Source organism: Pteropus medius, unplaced genomic scaffold (genome assembly GCF_902729225.1).
Source record: "Pteropus medius unplaced genomic scaffold, Ma_sr-lr_union100, whole genome shotgun sequence".
In the NCBI taxonomy this organism is placed as follows: Eukaryota; Metazoa; Chordata; class Mammalia; order Chiroptera; family Pteropodidae; genus Pteropus; species Pteropus medius.
Genome location: NW_024354500.1, coordinates 22,126,489 through 22,140,650, shown reverse-complemented (window position 1 = coordinate 22,140,650; position 14,162 = coordinate 22,126,489). Strand labels below are relative to the sequence as shown.

The following is a 14,162-nucleotide window of genomic DNA, read 5'->3' as shown; positions in this document are numbered from 1 at the left end:
AATCAATAAGACCACAGTATTTTGGGGGAACACGATGATATGGCTTCTGTGTCAACAGTTTTAATTTAAATGGTCCTCTTAACCAGTTCCCATTGAATGCTATGAATGAGATACTCACTTAAATTAGTTTTATCTGAAGCAATCTACAAATAACAGAAATTAAAAGTTATTAATCTGACTAATATATATATGACTGCTTATAATTAGCCTTTACAAAGAGCTGGCTAGTAAATTTCATATTTATATAAAATTTTAAATGCCTTAAATATCAGACTAGGAATAAGTGTAAAATTTTCTCTCACAAAAATCAATTTTTGTCTGCTCTGTTCACTGCTATATCCCCAGTGCCTAAAATCCTATCTGGAGTGTAATAAAGTGCTCATTTGATGTTTGTTGAATGCATGAAATTGATTTATTCCCAAATATCCTGGAAAATTATATTGTCTTCTAAAAATATTCCTCTCCAATGTGGATGCTACTCGTAGCATAGATGCATACATACCTTTAAATGAGTATTAGGCGATCTCACACCTCATATGCAGAGTAAACCTTAGTTTACTGCTTAGGTATGGATCAAGATAACTGCTCAAAATGAGTTAAGAAAATGTTTAGAAGCAACCAATACAACTCTTTGTTGTACTTAGACTCTAAGGTGCATATATGTCTGTGAATAGACCTATTAATCAAGCTTCGTCAGGTTCTTTAGGCCTTTTAGTCTGTTGAGAGATAGCCAATGGTCCAACTTCTGACGTGAGAAAATAATGTAACTTTACAGCTTTAAAAGGCCTTAGATCATGTTCCCAGAAACTCCTTTGCAAGAAGAAAACAGTCAAGAGACCTTAAGGTGAGATGTTCTGAAACATGAGCTATGTCTACAGGTTGCCCATTTAATTTTTACCCTTCCACATTCAACTTTAGTCTACATCAGTTGAAATGGTCTTGTCTTTAGGCACATAAAGCACTACTTTGAAAAGGCTAATCATTTTTAGTTCTCTCTATAGAATGTCACTTGAGTTTCAGTACTAATAATGATAACTTATGGAAATAAGTTTGAATATATGTGAATTGACTATAAGGGTAATTTATATCCTAGAAAAATAATAAAAATATTTTCCAATTATATTCATTTGTCTCTGAAAAATAAGCTAAAAATTTAAGGGAATGGCTAAGGTGATAATATTTTTATTTTTAAAAATTATTATAAACACCATGTATGTTCTAGTAGAATAATTTTCATTAAGAAAGTCAGTATTGGTATTTCCCTCAGTAAATATGTATACAACGATACCACTTTAAGCTAAAAATTCTGTGATAAACTGTAGAAATATACCAGTAGATAAATGGTAAAACATAACTAGAACTGTTTATTTTGATATTTCTAGATTCTCTGAAAAATTTTTCTGTATGAACATAATGGATAAGTTAAAAAGGATAAAAGACAGAATAAATCCTCCTCTCTCACCTGCAGGTACAAAGAGTATACCTTGAAGCCAGGTGACTCAATCTAATATAAATTAAATGCAGTAAAGATATGTCAGAAATATCTAGATACTAGTGTCTTATGAAAAACAGGCATTTCATAGATTATATATTGAAATATTTTGGTTAAGCAATCATTTATCTAATCTTTTAAACTTCAATCAGGGTGTAGAATGTACTATTTTTTATGGAATGTCTTATTAAATTATTTCTTTTAGTAACTATGCATACTGTGATGTCACTTTAAGTTAAATTATTCTGTACTTTACTGTTATAATACATGAAAAAGAGCTTTGGCAAGTTTAAAAGTACTATATGGATATGAGCCTTAATTTTTAAAAAAGGAATAATTTTTCTTAGAAATTCTAAATAAATATATAATATATAATATAATACACATAATGTTATGCAAAGGTAATATCTATCGAAAATATCAAACTAAAAAGTATCACTTTTTTTAAGCATAGATTTTCTTATAGAACTCTTTTTCTATAGTCTTTGGGGATCACTAAATTGTTCTAGTTGCCTACAATTTGGACCCAATGGCCCAAAGATATACTCAACCTGCAGTAAGTTGGAACTGGACAGCATTCTGTGTGGTTCTGATTCTTATTCTAATGGAAATATTTCTATCCAACTGCTTATTCAAGCTTAAATGGATAATTGCAGTAGCCCTCTAAAAGTGTATCTTGCCTCTATTTTTGTTTCTCTACAGTCTACTCTCCATTCTTCAATTAGAGTAATCTATCTAAATTTCAAATCATGCCATGATACCCCACTTAGTCCTTTTAAAAACCCTTCAAAGTTTTCACAGTTAATCAGAGATACATTCCAAAGTTCTTAGTGAGGCATGAGAGGCTTTCTATGGACCTGACTCTCCCTCTCCTAAATCTCTTCAGGAACACCTCTTGTCCCTCCTCTTTATACTTTATATTCCATTAATAAGTAGTAACTTATCGTTCACCCAGCCCTGAACATTTGCTGTTTCAAAGTTCCATATCCTCTAACTACACATTTCTTAAGTCCTTAGATCACTATTATATCCTATTGTTTTCCCTTCAGAAGAACTTGGCTTTCCATCACTAGGCGACTCATTTATTTTTTGTCCTTCCAGGGAAGCCTGAAAGACGAATCTTGTTGTCATTCCCAGAGCAGCATTCCCCTCCATTTGGAAATCCTTGCAAAGTCTACTCTACACACAGAGGATCACTCTGCGTTTCAGAAATCTTGTCAGGAAAGCAAATAAACCCTGTTCTCGTTAGAAAAATATAGAAATACTTCATCCAGGGACAATTCAGTTTACTTTCTTATATTTCAAATTCCCTAAGATTTTATTTAGCAATAATGTTTTTGAAATCTTACAGTATAAGAGTTTTAATCTTCTGCAAAAATTGTTAGAGCTTGCAGTAAAGCATCTTATTTTGCTACCGATGTACTAATGTGCTAAATTAAATTCTGATGCAGGTCAACAAGAAAAGATATTCAATTACTAGTTTACTATTGGAAATGAAATCGCATTTATCATTTATGTGTTTCTACATTAATTTTCTTCATCACCAATGAATAAAATATTTTTTCAAACAAACCATTACTGATAGTTTATAAAAAGTCAATAGTTAGCTCAAAAAACACATGAGGTCATAAAATACAAGTGGATAATATATGAGAAATATTAACAAATAATTCCTATATGATTACATGCATTGATAATTTCTTACATAGAGCACTATATCTAATTTACTAACATTTCCCAGAAGAAAGACAGAAAATAAGCATAAAAATGATAATTTAAGGGTTTATCTCCTCAATTTTTAGAAACATTTTAGATATGATGTTTTACTATATAATTTTCAAATACATGTTTGAGAAGATCTGAAAAAAATTATCATTATATGGAATTATTTCAAAGTTTCTATTTTGAATAAAGATAAAATATAGCATCATTGTCATTATCTGGGAGTATATATACTAAATATATTTGATAATCATGTCTATAAAATATATTTCATAATTGAAATAATAACTAAACAACTGAATTGAAACATAACAACTAAATTGAAACCAAACATTTTTAATTATTCTACAAACATACTAACAGTATGTCCTTTGACTATTCTATGTTTTGTACATTTTTGGAAGTGGCATAAAATTACCCATCTACTTAACAGAGTTATATCCAACTTTCTAATAAAGTCATTTCTGTGACAGTATTTTGAAAAGCAAGATTCTGTTTTCTTATTGTAAGAAATAGAATCTTGGTCCCTATAACTAAATATCTAACTGTGGCAGTGCAACCAAGAAATAATTTGAACCAGTTAACCTCTTAAATTTCAACTATGGATTTCTCAGGTACCTAATATATTTTAATATGTGTTTATTTTTAATATTAAGTTTTAATTTCCTCAAAGTTTAAGTATTTTCTAATATTTTTTAATTTGTTAAATAAAACTGTTATTCTTGAATTCTTTGGAACTTGTCTTCCATCTGCTTAGTCTACTCCTGTTTGGTTCTTCAGGAAAATAAAATTAGTAGATTTACAGTCAACAGTAAAAAGTACTTTTTAACCAATGTCCTTCAGGATTTCAACTAATGATGTTTAAGTATAAAATTCCATGTTTCTAATAGTTTATGCCAGTTCTAGAAGTGTCTTTGATTTTACAGACTCCAGACTTTTCTCCTCTAAGCTCTGTCTTTCGATAAAGTACCTGCTATGTAGGCACTCAACAAATAGTTGCTGAATGAGAGAATACAATGTTTAAGTCTGATCACACTTCAAGAAATATTTTTTTAAGTCTCAGAAAACAGACAGATATCAATGACTAATGATCTGGGCTGCTCTTTATTATCTAAATATCTCCCAGATATACACAAAAAATTTTCATGCTATGTAATTGTGCCAGTTCTATTTCTAATATGTATAAAAATAAATGAACAAATTCAATAACTTATACTCCTGGTTAAATATGAATCTATAGTGAATTAAATACAATAATCTTATTTCAGAAAATATCTGGTTGCTTCTTAAAAGAATTTATTTGTTTAGACCACCACAATCCAGCTAGATGAAAGGATATTCCTTCCGTCAATGAGTAACACATTTAACATCCTTACTTGTTATGGAATGGCAAATGGAATTTTACTTCAAATGTCTAGTTTCATGGCTTTAAAGATGTATTTTCTCTTTGGAGACATATTAGCAAGTCGTTGTTAAGGGTCATATATAATTTAGGAAATAAATACAAAAAATGGGTCTTGAGAATGGCTTAATATTTTGATTAAAATATATATCCTTTCATATTCCACAGGATCAGGCCATATTTAGCGAATTTCTTTGGGTAAGCTTTAGAACATTGGAGACTACATCTTATTTATTTTTGTGGTTTTAATGTCTCATATGTTAAATAATTAATAAATGTTTATTGACAAATTAAGCTTTGCTTTAGGACAGTGAGATTTAAGTTCTTAGTAAAGTACTATTGCAGGTATTTTAATAATAACCTGAATATATCTATGGATAATAAACCTGTTGACAGAAGAAATGTCAACTGTCATAATCATACATAACTAACTTTCAAGTAATTCACTAAAAATTTTATTTTTTTCCCCATTGAACTGTTTGCTAAGCAAATTTAAAAAAATGGTTCTAAATATGTAGAAACTTGCACTTTGGAAAAGTAATTCTTAATATGTAATTTATATAATAAATAAATGTTAAACCTCAGCTATATATAGGAGGTGATTTCAAAATTCATAAGCCATATTTCCTTCCCATAGATGCTTATAATCTACTAGTAGGAATAAGACAATCTAATGGTTAAAGTGAAAGTCCATTATTGATATAAAGCAAAACAAAAGTTAAGAAAGTCAGAGGATGATTATGATTGGAAATAGTTCATGAAGGTGGCACCATTATTTAGACTTAGAGAAGGGCTTTTTTTGTAGACATGGCTAGAAGAGCTGGTGTTTCAAGTGAAGAAAAATGAGAAAAACGACGCAGTGACTTGACTATTTCCATGACAAATATGGTGCAGTTTGGCCATAGAATATAGGTAGTTTGAGAAGCAGTAATAGCCTAGGCTAGGATGTTTTCTGCAAAAATGCAAAGGAAGGTTAGCTAACAATGCGAAGTTAGTATTTACACTGCAAGTTAGATTGCAGTCATAACTGATATCAACTAATCTAATGTTCTGCTTGTCTATGTGTTAAAAAATAAATACATGGTAAAATAACAAATGGATATGTGTTTTTAACTTTTTGATCACTTCAATTTCATATTATTATGACCCTTGATTTCTAGACAAAAACTTTATAACTGATAATTGACTATCAACTGTCAGTTTTCAGGTCTATTTCTTTCTTAATGATCTACTTCCATATTTCTTAATGGGGGAAGAAATGACATACAACTATACTTAAAGCAATACATTTTCAGAAGTTTTTTTTCATATAAATTTAATTGTATCCTACTTCCAGAGTACTACTTTTTATCAAGAAGCACAGTGAAAGACCATATAATTTCACTCATATGTGGGATATAAAACTGAAAGCAACAAACAAGACAAACAAAAACTCATAGACACAGAAAACAGTTTAGTGCTTCTTAGAGGGAAAGGTGAGAGGAGGAGAGGCAGAAAAAGGAAAAGGGGGTTGAATATATGGGGATGGAAGATTTGACTTTAGGTGAACACATGATAGAATCTACAGATGATGTATTATTGAATTATACACTTGAAACCTATATAATTTTATTAACCAATGTTACCCCAATAAATTTTATAAAAAAAGAGTCTATGAGAAAATGTCTAAATGCCTAAACATGGAAGTCATCTCCAATCATTTGAGTTTTATACAAGAATGCAGTTATTTACTCACCACTTAATTGATACCATCAACATAAAGATATAGGAAATGACCCTGTACTTTCATAAGCCATGTACTGTATGTACATATGTAATATTATGCTATACATAATTTGATTTCCTTTGATTTCATAACTTGCTTTTCATTGCTTTCACCAAAACAGATCATCTTTTTCTTTGGCTATGCTATTTTTCTCATGTAACTAATGTAGTATATTATCTTTGCTAACTCAGAATCATTTGAATATGAATCAACAGTCCACGAAGAACTTATGCTAAAGGTTTACCTCAATTCACATTCACCAAATAAGAGAATAATAACAAAAATAATAACTTGTTTTTTCCTAAGTTTGAATGATTTAATTGGCCTTTATTTTCACTAGAATTGAAGAAAGTAATGTCATCTTGAAAGAGAACACAAATATTTTGAAAATATTCCATTAGGAGATATGGCTGGAATCATAATACTTGTTAAATTTTACCATTGATTGCAATCCTAAAACAAAGAAGTTTTTAAAAACAAAACAAAACAAAAACAACAACAACAAAAATGCCTGGCACAAAATTATTGGCAAAAGGAACTCACTTGGTTAGGTGATAATTTACATGTGTCACTTACAAATTCAGTTTGTTTTAGGTCTAAAATAATAGGTCTAGAACATTCAGAAAATACCACCATAGTGTTGTTTTTCCATCTGAGAAAAAGAAATCATTAGCATGTTTTCTATCTTATGGGGAATTTAGTTATATCAAGGCCTCATATTAGTTCTCACTTTTTTAAAGTAATTTTTCAGGTAAATTATATTGACAGCAATAATCAAAAAATTTATTTTAAACTTTTGATTATATAAAAAATATGTGAACAAGTCCATAGATGATTAAAGAATTTCTTATCTTAAATACTGTGACCCTATGATAATGTATCTGTACCAGTGCTCATATGGACTATTGATAAGGAATAGAAGTGACTAGAGTGAAGAATATTGAAATTTAATTTGTATTATACACATCTTTGAGAGATGTAAATCACATTCCAGCTAATAACATAAAATAGTTCACTCAAATATAAATGCCTATTTTTTAAAAATAAGTTTTTCCCTTGTGTTTAAACTTGGTAAATCATTAAAAATTGAATATGACACTTTTGAAATTAGCATACTCCACCAACATACTCAGACCACTGACTTTCAGGTCATAGCCCCTGTACAAATGTTTTTCCTTAGAATACAGATTGCAGGCTGTTATGCTGCCACCGAGTTGAAGTGTCTTCTACTAGAACAAGTAATAAAGTTACCTACTGACTAGTTAAGTTGTGGGCGTGAAGTAATTTATTTTAGTATTCCTTGCCCTCCCAGTTCCAAAACTACCTTAGTGTGAGCATCAGAGCCCCCAACTTATTTATGTAAACATACACTCTGACTTAAATGCCCTAAGTGATGGATGCACACAGACACACAAAACACATACACACAATTTAAATGATAAATTCTAGTGAATAAAAGGTAGAGCATACTGTTAATAAAGATTACTACTAAACTTTTTTTGCTATTTCAGATCCAGAAAAGTTTTACTTATCTATATAATATTTTAAAATATTGAATAGTCATAAGAGTCTAGATAGAAACATTTTAAGTAGTCAATTTTCAAAATTATTAAATGATATGTGATTAGATAGTTATTAGCATAATGAAACATAGTTTAGGCAGCTCATATTGTGTACATAAATGAGTGGAACGAAAGGACATTGGCAGTAATGGAAAAGAGCGATGGATTTTACAAGGATAAACCAACTGGCATTTTATGAAAATTTCTATTTTTTTGCCTTGGATTTTATCTAAACTGACAAAAACAAACACACAGATTTCTCAAATTCTTCATTGTATGTTCCCTTGGTAGAATGTCTGTAAAGAATATCTGACAAGTCAATCTATCAGGTGCTATACTTTAATATTTATGTGGGGATTTACCAGAATGGACAAAAATGTGTGCGAGTCTTTTCTCTTTACATAAAAGACAAACGTTGGTAGAATTAGTGCTTACAAAATATACAGCTTAATTGCACAAATTAAGTTATATTTTAGCAGAAGGTTCTTTAAAGATTGATGGGAACAGACAAAACAACAAGCTGGTGAAATTATTCCCAAATGTTGACATTATTAGTTCTGACAATATATCTACACTACCATTAGAACATGTTTTACCCAATCATATTTGTCATAAAAGACCTGGTCTTAAGGGCTTAACAATTTTCTTGATGTAATGGAAAGTACCACGGTTCCTGCCCCTCAGAAATTCCCTTCCCCTACCTATGCTCTTATGAGCCAGAACTAACAACTCTTTCATACATTAGGCTTTGCTTTTATTAAGGTTATTTTATAGTAACAGTGCAAAAAACATGGAACTCTTGCAGAAACTAAGCATATGAATTTATAAAAATATATTACATGGAATCTGTTCTTTTGTTCAATTTATTTTTTCTCTCCCCCATTTGTCTCTGAGTTAGGCCCAGATTTTTCGCCTTTCATAGGAGGTATACTATTAAAGGATTAAATAACAGAAACCTGGAATCATTTTAAATATAACTTTTAAACATAACTTGTTTCTTACATGTGGTTAGAAAAGAGAGGAGGAATTACTTGGAGGTGAAGCAGGAGAGCATGAGAATTACTTCAGCCACCATTTTCTATGAACTTTTGAGAACACCAAGGGCAACCTAATCTTTGGAAAAGTAGTATATTAAGTGAATATTTACCTCAGGAAAGCTAGCTTACAGGATTACTCATTCCTCAAGAAAAGGGCTTGAAAAACTTGTGGGGATGATTACTATTCAGCAAAGCACCGCAGTCAGGATTCCATCTCTGAAAAACAATAGTTAACACTGTGGTTGTATTTTTTCTGATGTATTGCTTCAAAACATTATCAGAAAAGAGTATGCCGTTTCTGTTAAGCTGACTTAAAACCCGATGTGTCATTTCATTGACTGTTACTATTGTTTCTTGAAACCTTGTTCTTGTTTATGGATTTTTTGACTTGAGCTTAGAAATATTCCAAGCAGATCAGCCTAGCAAATTTAGAATTGTGAATTTAATCAGTAACTTATAGGTATATATAGGAACATATTGCATGAGACAGTAATGTAATTTGTGACAAATGTCTACACACAAGCTTTCATATACCTTTATTCTGTCTTTAGAATTTGGAATGATGGGAGATCATACAATTAAAAGTCAGCGACCTCGATCTGTTCATGAAAAAAGGGTCCCTCAGGAACAAGCTGATGCTGCTAAATTTATGGCACAAACTGGTAATACGTTAGTTACATTTTTCTATTTATTGTTGTTAATTTAATGAAACCACTGCATGTTTTCATAATCTTTTGCTGCACATTTGTCAGTTTTTGGAGCTGATATTTTTTTGAATCATTTTTTTTTGTCACCAGTTAAAGTCCATAAATGAAGTAGCTATGAATTGAAAAGTACACAAAAAAATGTGTAAGATTTATTTTCCTTTCAGTATGGGACATTTAGGAATTGCATATTATTATTTACTTATGTTAATTAACTACTTAAAATGTATCATTAAACTTTTAAAGAAAGTCAACAAAGTTATTTCATCAATGATTGATTATTATTAGACTTCAGAATTAGAATTTTAAGTAGGACTTTAGATGATAAAATTTAACATTTAATATGTTGAATATTTTTTCAAATGTCATACATCATATAAATATTGATTGTTAAAATGTATAGAAATGTTAGAAACTTTTTAGAATTTAATATTTTTGATTTGAGAGTTTTGTTATATAAGCTAAATAGTAAAAACTTGACAGTCAAGATTAGTAAGCTATAATAAACACCAAATAATTAAATATCATTAAAAATGACTTTCTAGTTTATAAAATTTTTAATCCTAAATTAATTATATTCCTTTAAATACCTCCCTCCAAATATATATGTATATATAAAAACAAGTAAATTCATATTTTGTCTCATCATAATAAATGGGCTATAATTTCATCTAGATACATTGCATGTGGTGCATTGTTGGATGAAAGAGTGTTTAAATTGTGTTGTGAACATTTTCAAGTTTTATTTTGGGAAATTGCAAACTTACAGTTTATCTATGTCTGTATAAAGTTTTATGCATTTCAACTTAAATGATCTGTTTTATCATTGATATATGTTTTCGGTATATGACCAGCCTTTTGACATGACATTCAGAATGATTTTGATTTTGATGAAATTTCTTGAAAATGAATATTTTTTAGTTCATATATTCTTAGGATAATATTTTTTCAGAATAGATTTGAATTGACAATTTAAAAATGCAGATTCTTAATGCATTGTACTCTTGGTGAGTAGTAGATTTGAATACATTAGTTGCAAGTAGGTCAAAGAATTCTCAGAACATGAAGAATGTTTAGAATAAATTCTATAATAAGGACAATTCTACAATAAGGACATCTTTTTTTAGGTATATGTTGCAGCCAAATCCAGAAATGAAGAAAACTTGCTTGTCTGGATTGCTTTCGGTTCACCTTCTTGTTAAAAGTCTATTACCGGGTTCAGGCAAATTTTCAAATTTCTAAATGTATTCTTATCCTTTACAGGGAACAAAAAATCTCAACCTCTGACCAGAGGCTAGGGGATGTTTGACTCTAAATTGAGGCATTAGGGCAAGGGCTGACTATTCAGCCTCCTTCAGGTGCCATCTTGTGGGGACATTTCTGAAAGATTAGAGGTGTTCTTACCTCTTGCAAAAGAGGTGGCAGACATTGGTTTACTGAGGTGCCTTAAAATTAAGGTCACTTAGGAGTGAAATGGTAAGCTATAGTTTTAAATTTACAATAATGTAGTAAAATCAGTATATGCTTAATATTATGTAATATGGCCAGAAGTTTTCCATAAATTTAATTTATGGATTTCCCTGTTACATATACCGAGAAAATTCACAGTTTTCAGCCAAAATTCTATTTGCAAATTTAAATCACAAAGAACTTTAAATTTTCTTAATGCAAAATTATTAATTTCTGTTTTCATATACTCATTCTTATCAAGACATTGTTTTGTATCTAATATATATTAATACATTATTTGGTAAAACAGATGAAACACTTATTAAATGGATCTATGAGGAGCTTTAAAACCACTTATCCATACTGTGAACATTAACTCAGAAAAAGCAATGAACTTCAAAATTGTGATTTGAAAATATTTATTGGATGCTCAAATTGATGACTAATAAATATTTATTATTTCATTTTAAACCGAAGGTAGTATAGGTAAATATAAATACATGTATAATACTTGTTTTAAATTTAAATTACTGTGGTACTGATAAAAGACTGGAAAACTGCATTATTTTAAATAGTTTTTTAAATACATAAAAAACTTTGACACTAGGCAATCATAAAGATAAAAAGATTTTTTCCCTTAAATGTTTTTTGAGATTGTACTTTTGGGGAGATTAAGATAGTTTGAATACATACAGCTAAGTATCACACAAAATTTTACAAAAAAATAATTTTTATTTATAAAAATTTTCTATTTGTCTTTCAAACCTAGAAATTGGTTTGAAATATGTAAACAATGATAGCATTTGCTAACATTAACTTGAGAACAAAGAATAATCAATAGAAGTAAAATACAATAAAAAAATTAATATAATGTTATATTAGTCACGAGGAAAAACAAAACAAAAACTATTAAACTTTATAAGAATTGCTTCTTAAAATGAGTAACCTGGCTTCTCAATCAATATGATCAGTAAACCCTGTATTTAAAAAACAAGTTTCCTATAAAGTAATAAAATGAGCGGAAATTTTTTTTAAAGAGTAACATTTGGTAAATTAGCTTAATTTATCAAAATAACTTGATCATTTTTGTCAGTCCAATAATCAATATAAGCTAGTTTAAACAAAAATGGACAATGTTCCAATAGCCTAGTACACAATTTGTATTTATAGTCAAAGAAATTAAATGAATGATAAGAGAGATATTTAATAAAAACATAAATGCCAATAAGATGGGTTAAGACAAACTAGTTTAGAAAGTTTTCTTTTATTCCAGTAGGAAAAAAAGTCCTACCTTAGTAATATATGGCATGTTATCTAAAACAGAAAAATAAAAGTGTTTCTAATTTTATGATTTTAACATACTAGTAAAATGTTATTTTAATGTTTTGTTTATAATTTAAAATGTCCTGTCATATATTATCTCATTTAATCCTCACAAATACATTTTGTGCTAGCTGTATTACTCATTTTATTAAGAAGTTCAGAGAAATAGAGTGACTTTCTCAGTCACAAAGCTAATATTCTATAGTCTTCCATCAAACACAGGTCTTTTGACTTTAATTGCAGTGCTTTTTAGTTTCCTCTCATGTTTTGTGTCAGGATAAAGAGCCTCAATAGTGCCTTAGATACAGAAATCTTCTCTATGATGTTTAATATGCCTTCTCAGTTGCAACTTAAGAAACCAAATTAGTCTATGCTATCTCCAAAGACAAATATATTAAAAATTGACTACTTCATATTATACTTTACTAGATTAATAAGTTTTTAAATATATATTTTCCTTATAAAATATATAAGCTATTTCTCACAATGACCCAATGTGTTCGACCAGAATAGTCTTCATATCTTTTGGAATGCGGAAGTGGCAGCATGGAAATCATAACTATTTAGTGGAAATGTCACTTGAAACTAAAGCCTTTGAGATATAGCAAGGTCATATTGGTAGGTAGGCCAGTATTTGAGTGGCAAAATTAGATCTATAATTTGAAAGCCAGTATTTTATTTCTTTCTTTATTTTGTTTTTGATCAACAAAATGAACCAGCAGTTTGAGAGAGAGTGAAGGCCAGTTCTGAGCTCCAATTATCAGTTTCTCATGATCCAGGCATCACTGCTTAGCCTGTTCAACATCTTTATAATATATTTTCAGAAGCAATCTAAATTTTTACATATTTGTACAAAAATACATTTAAAAGTAGGTCTTGATCTTGATTCATTGCTCAGTTTAATTAAGATATATTTTTTCTGCCATTATAACAATGCAAGGGTAAGAGAATGATTGCTTTTGGGGAAAAATATAATTTTATTCATAACTAAATAGATTTACTTACTATAGAATTTTACTTACTATAGAATTCACATTGTTCAAGGTTTTCCAGCTTTTAATTAATAACATACAAACATGATATTTCTACTTCACTTAATCTCACCACAAGCACAGGTTGAAATATCAAAAGAAAAAAGTTTGCATTATATTTTCCTTAATTTTAAGCTTAAAATTATCATATACATATATGTGTGTGGATATCTTTAATGATTATCATATTATAGAGTTTATAGAATGATTTCAATAGAATATTCTTTAATGTAAAAGAGCAAATTATGAGGCATGGCTTTAAATATTATTCAAACAGTAATCCAATCACTTTTTTATGAATTATATATAAATTGGTGAAGGCAAAAAATAGTGATACCATCATGGGTGATATATATAGTATTTCTAGAACAAACATGATCCCAACATTGAAAAGAAGCCCCATTTATGTAATATGTCGTCCCAGTTACCCCTGTCTGGTCCCTTATGATATATATCCAGTTATAAATGCTTTATAATCTATGACTCTGGGTAAATAATGCAGACCAATATAAGCAAATACTTCTTAAGGGTGCTACTCAAAGTGTGGTCTGCGGACCCATACTTTGTGAATTAGTTGTTATGGGCCTTCTAGGAAATTACACACTTACAACGGAATGTAAATTCAACTACTTTATCAAGCACATGTTTTATTTCAGCCAACTTTTTTTTTAAAGA

At 29.4% G+C, this 14,162-nt stretch overlaps 1 protein-coding gene across 7 annotated transcripts in view; it reads left to right on the top strand.

The window, feature by feature from the left end:
* Positions 1–14,162, top strand: part of ADGRB3 (adhesion G protein-coupled receptor B3) — a 654,835-nt gene that overhangs the window by 248,385 nt on the left and 392,288 nt on the right. For 6 of the 7 annotated variants that reach the window (XM_039852889.1, XM_039852886.1, XM_039852892.1 and 3 more), the window contains one exon: positions 9,532–9,642. In XM_039852889.1, the coding sequence (XP_039708823.1) occupies positions 9,532–9,642 (111 nt within the window). Of the gene's footprint in view, positions 1–9,531; positions 9,643–14,162 lie in introns of those variants that run through there. The other variant, XM_039852893.1, reaches the window with a different exon arrangement.